The sequence below is a fragment of the Amyelois transitella genome, chromosome 20 (genome assembly GCF_032362555.1).
Source record: "Amyelois transitella isolate CPQ chromosome 20, ilAmyTran1.1, whole genome shotgun sequence".
Lineage (NCBI taxonomy): Eukaryota > Metazoa > Arthropoda > Insecta > Lepidoptera > Pyralidae > Amyelois > Amyelois transitella.
This window is the reverse complement of record NC_083523.1, coordinates 9,297,541-9,305,734: the sequence shown is the minus strand read 5'-3', so window position 1 is coordinate 9,305,734 and position 8,194 is coordinate 9,297,541. Positions and strand designations below refer to the sequence as shown.

The window sequence follows — 8,194 nt, the reverse complement described above, 5'->3', positions numbered from 1 at the left end:
ACTAATGAGATTGAATGAAATGCTATTAAAATGATTGGACATTATTTATTTAGATCATGTCTTTTGGTATTGTGACCATTTATAATTGTCATTATAACATTGCGTTTACCAGTCGCTTCACGGGTTGAATTATTTACGTGTACCGCTTTAAGAAAACATGATATATAAGAACAAAAACAAAGTGATTGCTTTCAAGAAACCCATCACAAATACTATGCCAAAGCCAATGATCGTTTACTTTAAATTAATTCACATTTGCTTAGGCCTGGATTTCGGTTTTATGAAATTTCAAAGCACTAGATGGATTATATCGAAACTGTCCACATTACTCTACGCCATATTCTTCAGTTCTATTTGTGTGTTTGTGTTTTTGTTCTACTTAAGCCCATTGCAAATTGCATGGTATTCTTCATACGTGTTCACTTACCTGACGCAAGTTCTTATGTTGGTGCTTTCTAATGAGAATACATTTTGGGCGTTGCTAAATGATTTGATTGCTATTGACACCCAAATGGGGATTACCACAAAGATTCACAGAATTGATGTCAAATTAATTTTGTACACGACGTTTTGTGTCTTATACAGGGTCGTATTTTCAATCGTTTACTGTAGCTTGTTGCCAGAGAACTGTATCAATCTTCTGTTAGGTACAATATTCTTTATTGTGCCCTTGTGGTCTATAGATGTTGTACTAATTGTTTATTTCTTCGTCTTCTATTCAATATATTGCCGTGTAAGAACACTTGTTGATTCAATTGAAAATAATATGTTAAGTATCAGTTCTTCACAGTCGATTTACAGATGTCTATTGATATCTGCAGAAAAAGTTTTGGTAACTTTTAACAGAGTGGTAAGTTAATCGGTTTTGCATTGTTTTATTATTACATACATTTAATCATGTTTATTCCTTTCTGGGAAGACAGAACCAATAGTCTCGAAAAGACTGAAAGGCTACGTTGAGCTGTATGGTATAATGATAGAATTGAGATTCAAATAGTGACAGGTTGCTAGCCCATCGCCTTAAAGAAGAATCCCAAGTTTATCAGCCTATCCCTTTTATTATAGAACCAGCAGTTTCGAAAAGACTGAAAGGTCGCGTTGAGCTGTATGGTATAATGATAGAATTGAGATTTAAATAGTTAAAGGTTGCTAGCCCATCGCCTAAAAGAAGAATCCCAAGTTTATCAGCCTATCCCTTTTATTATAGAACCAGCAGTTTCGAAAAGACTGAAAGGTCGCGTTGAGCTGTATGGTATAATGATAGAATTGAGATTTAAATAGTTAAAGGTTGCTAGCCCATCGCCTAAAAGAAGAATCCCAAGTTTATCAGCCTATCCCTTTTATTATAGAACCAGCAGTTTCGAAAAGACTGAAAGGTCGCGTTGAGCTGTATGGTATAATGATAGAATTGTGATTCAAATAGTGACAGGTTGTTAGCCCATCGCCTATCAGAAGAATCCCAAGTTAATGAGCCTTTACTTGATAAACTCCACCAGATTGTTTGATTTCTTATACATACATACATATGGTCACGTCTATATCCCTTGCGGGGTAGACAGAACCAACAGTCTTGAAAAGACCGAATGGCCACGTTCAGCTATTTGGCTTAATGGTGCAATTGAGATTCAACTAGTGACAGGTTGCTAGCCCATCGCCCAAAAAAGAATCCCAAGTTTGTAAGCCTATCCCTTAGTCGCCTTTTACGACATCTATCCTATTCTTTTTTGTATTGGTGCCGGGAACCACACGGCACATTGATTTCTTATACAAATACGAAATAATGATTCGAAAGGTTTTTTCAACTAAATTCCGCGGCTCATCAATTTAATTAGAAATCTGTGTCTGTATTGTAATTTCTTTTTGAACGATTGTGTTTTTCAGTTTTTGGTCGCCCTCTTGTTCACAACGCCAAATGTATTAACGTCTATATATTCTTCCATCAAAGAGTTGCAACAAGGGCCCAGAAATCAGGTAATTTTTTTAGTATTTCTGACATAGAATGCAGTGATATAAACGTGAGTTTGTTACCATCATCCATTTAGCGTTAGTCCCGGTTAACCCTCAAACTGATGTGCGTAATTCAGAAGAGTACCGAGCAGCTCGGGCCAACAAAATGATGTGGCAATGGGCAGGTCATATTTCACAAAGAGCTGAAGGCTGATAGGGTCAAAAAGTTCTCGAGTGGAGACCACGTAACGGGAAACGCAGCTTAGGATGGCTCCCAGCGAGATGGACCGACGACAACCTGGAACGGCAAGCCGGGAACCACACGGCACTGTGGTTAACCACTCGTCTATCTGTCTTGTTTTTGGCTGTTAGCTCTGTCTACCCCGGGAGGGATATAAACGTGATTATATGTATGTATGTATCATTTAGCCAAACAGCTGAACGTGGCTGATCAGTCTTTTCAAGACTGTTGGCTCTGTCTACCCCGCAAGGGATATAGACGTGAATATATGTATGTATAGTTTTAATTTCAGAGTTCAGTGAACGTGTTTGGCAGTTGGTTAGCTGTGTCCTCCACGATTCACATACTAGTTCTGTTCTTCGCCCCGGCGATAGCTGCTGGCTTCGTGACGTCACGAGTGGAAACATTAAAATCTTTATTGTACGACCGATTGGTCGACGAAAAAGGTACAGGATATTGTAGAAACTTGAATAATAAAAAAGGTACAGGTTATTGTAGAAACTTGAATAATAAAAAAGGTACAGGTTATTGTAGAAACTTGAATAATAAAAAAGGTACAGGTTATTGTAGAAACTTGAATAATAAAAAAGGTATAGGTTATTGTAGAAACTTGCATAATATAAGGATTTGATAACATAACATACAAAGTTCTGTAGCGTGTCTGAAGTGTAAATCTTTTATGTTTATTTCGTAAAGAACTGTTTAGCGACGTGGTTTGTTTTTACCTCTGAAATTCAGTTCAGAAATAAACATAAATAAAATAGGACGAAGTCAAACAGACAGCCTCAAAAGGAGTTCTACATACATACATATAATCACTTCTTTATCCATACATACATATGGTCACGTCTATATCCCTTGCGGGGTAGACAGAGCCAACAGTCTTGAAAAGGCTGAATGGCCACATTCAGCTATTTGGCTTAATGATAGAATTGAGATTCAAATAGTGACAGGTTGCTAGCCCATCGCTTAGAAAAGAATCCCAAGTTTGTAAGCCTATACCTTAGTCGCCTTTTACGACATCCATGGGAAAGAGATGGAGTGGTCCTATTCTTTTTTGTATTGGTGCCGGGAACCACACGGCACGGCAGTGCTCCTGTCTGACCTCTTCTGCTTGTGACATGACCCAACATGATAAGGGTATAGACTCTCAGCTCCTTGAGGTCATATGTGGAAGGAGAAGAGTCTCTGGAGACATCTTATCTTGCTATTTAGCGGTAGTGCGCTTGTCTGTGACACCAGAGGTCCCGGGTTCGAATCCCGGTCAGGGCATGATGAGAAACGAAATTTTACTAATTGCCCTGTATCGTGGATGTTTATCTATATAAGTATTCATTATAAAATATAGTATCGTTGAGTTATTATCTCGTAACACAAGTTTCAAACTTGCTTCGAGGCTATCTCGATCTGTGTACCTAATTTGAGTCCCGTATTTATTTATTTATTATTTTTAGCTGTGCCCGTGACTTCGTCCTCGTGGAATATTTATTTTGAGCATCATTGAAGACCTTAAGGATGAATAATTTTCCCCGTTTTTTTCACATATTCCATTATTTCTTTGCTCCTTAAAGTCGCAGCGTGATGTTATATAGCCTAAAGCCTTCCTCGATAAATGGTCTATTCAACACAAAAAGTTTTGAACTCACTTCGAGGCAAACTCGATCTGTGTAATTTGTGTCCCGTATTTATTTATTGTATGCTACAGTAATAATAATAATTAAAATGTATTGCTTCTCTATTGCATTGGTGCAAACTGTAAAGATAAAATTAAGCTTCTGAAATAAATAAATAAAATTTATTTATTTATTATTTATATTTTCCAGCCGCTTGAATTTTTAATTAATATTTTTAATATAATTTCAGATAACACACAATATCAGGCCATGACGGAACTAGTTCGCTACATAGAAGCTCGTCCATTCAAATTCACGATTTGCAAAATTCTGAAAGTCGATTGGACATTCCCCGTCGTTATATTAAACGTGATTGTTACATATCTGATAGTCATTTTACAGTTTAATCCTTCGATTTGAGCATGTAATAATTAATCATCTATAGGTAGGTACATGTAGATATATAATAAAACAGTAAAAATATTTTGTCTGTACATTTAGTATTTTTGACTGAAATGGATAGAGGGACACTTAGAATGAATAATAGAAAGCAAAAATTTTATTTTTTATTTTTGTCTGTCTGTCTTTCTGTCTGTCTGTATGAATGATCACGCTTATCTCCGAAAGTACTGAACCGATTTACTTAAAACTTTCACCGATTGCTTTGTTTTAACTCAGAAAAACATTTAAAGTTTGTTTCATCAATATCGGTTCACTTAAAAAAAGTTATCGTCGTTTGAATGAATTTAATGCATGAGTTTACCTGCAAATAAGTTTACGTGGAAAAATTCGAAATTTACGCGAAGGAAGTCGCGGGCAATAAATAGCTAGTACATACATAAAATCACGCCTTTTTCCCGGAGGGGTAGGCAGAGACTACATCTTTCCACTTGTTACGATCTCTGCATACTTCCTTTGCTTCATCCACATTCATAACTCTCTTCATGTAATAATTAAACGTTGTCATTGTGACAAAGCATAGAACTATCCCAACTGATGTTATATGTAAAAGTAAGTTTATTTGTTTGTTTGGTACTTCATCACGCGTTATCTACTGAACTAATATTCGTGAAATTTTGCGTATATATAATTCAGAGTCTGGAGAAGGACAGAGGGTACGTTTCATGATGGTTATAATTATTGCCGTGTGGTTCCCGGCACCAATGAAAAAAGAATAGGACCACTCCATCTCTTTCCCATGGATGTCGTAAAAGGCGACTAAGGGATAGGCTTACAAAATTGGGATTCTTTTTTTAGGCGATGGGCTAGCAACCTGCCACTATTTGAATCTCAGTTCTATCATAAAGCCAAATAGCTGAACGTGGCCATTCTGTCTTTTCAAGACTGTTGGCTCTGTCTACCCCGCAAGGGATATAGACGTGACAATATGTATGTATGTATGTATAATTATAACTACACTTCGCGTGGAATTTGCGAAAAACCTCTTTTATTTTGTAGGTGTCGCTAAATTCGCGCGAGCGAAGCAGCGGGTAATTGCTATTTATTAATAAATCAATAATAGTTGTTGGTGAGGAAAGTAATTATAATAATGTAATTTAGTAATAACATGTCATCTACTATGTATACTATGTTTATTAATTGAAATCCGGAATTATGGAGTCGAATAAAAAGCCAAGGTCGTACTTTGATTGTTACCTAAATACTATATGTAATAATTAAACATACATATAATATATATAGGCGTAATATATACATATATTACGCCTATATCCCTTGCGGGGTAAACAGACCCAAACAGTCTTGAAAAAACTCATAGCCACGCTCAGCTATTTGGCTTTGAGATAAAATTGAGATTCAAATAGTGATAGGTTGCTAGCCCATCGCCTAAAAGAAGAATCCCAAGTTTATAAGCTATATATATATAAAGATATAGCTGTAGTGACTTTAATCATTTTATCGATTTAATTTTATCTATTTGGTTTTATTATTAACAAAAGTTTTACATTTATTATACAAAACTTTCTTTTACAAAATAAATATTTACATAGATTTTTAGATACATCAATTGTTCAGATTAATGTTCAAACTTGTCTTATTTTTGTTTACAATATTGTTTTTAGTTTTATTTACAAACTTGTTTATTTTTATATACAACTGTACTAACTTATTATTTTAGAACTGATAATATCTTGTCAATAAATACATTGCATTATATAACTTACCTATGTGCTATGATGAATTTACCCTTACATTTATATACATATTTACATGTAACATTAATTTAAGTAGCCTAATAAATTATACACAAGATGCAATATATAAAGTGTGTTATATAGTTGTCATATAAAGTTAATAAATGTGTTATCGAGAAACAAGCAGACCGACAAACAAACAGACCATGTTGTACCGTAGCATAAGAAATTTTCTGTTTAGCTGTGACATGAGATTTGATTGCGTAACCGCTACCGGTTTGACCGGTAGGCAGTCGCTCCCGCGCACACGCATGCCCCTCAACCGTCTCTGGCCGGCCGGCGGCTAGGGATGTGACATTGCTGATAAAAAATCGATAATTATCTAATCGGTTTATTTCTTAAGTATGAAAAATCGATTAATAAATAATCGATTTTATTATATTGATAAATTATTATTTTTATTATATTGACAGATTATTAATTTCAAAAATCACGTATTAAAATCGATTTATACTTTAAAAAAATCGATTTTTATCGATTATTTCCATAATCGATTATTATTTTCACATTCCTACCGGCGCGGCGGCCAGTCTGAATATCAACTTGACGCGAAACGCATGCTTGCTTGTTCCTCGAACACTTAGCACAATAACGCGCTTTATTTATTTCGTAACCACTTTCAGTTCATCTTTCGCTATTTCATCTGTGCAACTTCTTAAAAAGTAAGCTTTGCCCTCATATTGCTTCACAGACAATAGCATTAATAAGTAAACAGAGCTAATAATGCGACAATAAGGAGTGAGATATATAATATACTAGCGTGTGTCCGCGACTTCGTCCGCGTGGAATAGTTATTTTGGGCATCATTGAAGCCCTCAAGGATGAATAATTTTTCCTGTTTTTTCACATAATTCATTATTTCTTTGCTCCTTATAGTTGCAGCGTGATGTTATATAACCTAAAGCCTTCCTCGATAAATTGTCTATTTAACGCAAAAATATTTTTTTAATTCGAACCAGTAGTTCCTGAGAGCGCGTTCAAACAAACAAACTCTTCAGCTTTATAATAAGACTAAAGTAATAAGCTCTATGTGAGAGTGTTTTCATTAGAATTTTTCAATTAAATTACAAGTGCCGTGTGGTTCCCGGCACCAATATAAAAAAAAGAATAGGACCACTCCATCTCGTTCCCATAGATGTCGTAAAAGGCGACTGAGGGATAGGATTTTAACTTGGGATTCTTTTGGGCGATGGGCTAGCAACCTGTCACTATTTGAATCTCAATTCTTTCATTAAGCCAAATAGCTGAACGTGGCCTATCAGTCTTTTCAAAACTGTTGTCTCTGTCTACCCGGCAAGGTATATAGACGTGATTCTATGTATGTATGTATTTCTAAGAAGCCTGCTTAGAAACTAAAGAAGCAGGCATTGTGTAAGTTAATTTATTTACTCGTAAAGAATGACTCGATAGATTTTAATGTACTGCTTCAGATTAGATATGAAATCTCATTTAAACCATTATTTGACAACATACGCACTTATCTAAAAACGATAACAATTTTTGCTGATAAACGATGAATTGTTATTTTTGTATTTTTTTTTAACAATGACACGATTATTTTTAGATTTTACTGGATTATAATGATGACATGATGATGTTGGTCAGTCATTCAATCTAATGAGTTAACCAACATGTTATCAACAATTTGAAGCTTAAATTCAGTATCAAATAATGAGTATACAATAGTGTTGTATAGTACTTCGTGGATGCAACTTATGAAAGTATATATAAGTTTTATTTGGCTTAATTAATAATTATAAATACAAGTTAAATAGATTGGGGATAACTTTATTCGAATTTCAAGTGAGTAAAAATGATTACTAAACATTTGTGTTGCAAATTTTAGTTTGGAATTTTGTGAGTTGGACCGAACCAAATTTATTTGGGAAACTGCAAGTATGAGTATTTGTATATGAGTTTTCGTTTAGTACAATTATACAGACAATAAATTATATATGCATAAGTTTTAAAAATTGTTCCTTATAAGTTTAGTTTCTCAACCTGTCATTAGATGGCGTTGTTCGTTATTATTTTTATTTAGATTGCGCTATGGCTTCTCTTTAATTATTTACTATACTTAAGTGTTTTTTCATACAATATATTCACTCGATCCAATTTCACTGGTTGTTTTATTTCGACACCAGAGCTACTAGCGTCTCAAAGCTAAGCATTGCATTGTA

The 8,194-nt window shown here is 34.7% G+C and overlaps 2 protein-coding genes across 5 annotated transcripts in view; both read left to right on the top strand.

Annotated features, from left to right (window-relative positions):
• The window catches only part of LOC106131557 (UDP-glucosyltransferase 2-like), a 38,602-nt gene that overhangs the window by 19,566 nt on the left and 10,842 nt on the right, over positions 1-8,194 (top strand). The window contains exon 1 of one of the 3 annotated variants that reach the window (XM_060949898.1): positions 6,551-6,676. The exons of 1 other annotated variant lie outside the window; for it this stretch is intronic. The gene's annotated coding sequence lies outside the window, so the exon portion shown is untranslated. Of the gene's footprint in view, positions 1-6,550; positions 6,677-7,672; positions 7,818-8,194 lie in introns of those variants that run through there. One more of the 3 variants, XM_060949897.1, reaches the window with a different exon arrangement.
• Positions 125-4,509, top strand: LOC132902927 (uncharacterized). 2 transcript variants are annotated; one of them, XM_060949901.1, is made up of 4 exons: positions 125-850; positions 1,882-1,971; positions 2,481-2,634; positions 4,052-4,509. In XM_060949901.1, exons 1-4 carry the CDS (start codon positions 158-160, stop codon positions 4,219-4,221), a joined length of 1,107 nt encoding a protein of 368 aa, XP_060805884.1. In that variant the 5' UTR covers positions 125-157; the 3' UTR covers positions 4,222-4,509. The 2 variants fall into 2 exon arrangements, with proteins under 2 accessions (XP_060805884.1, XP_060805883.1); XM_060949900.1 differs by lacking the exon at positions 4,052-4,509 and having other exon boundaries at positions 156-850; positions 2,481-4,043.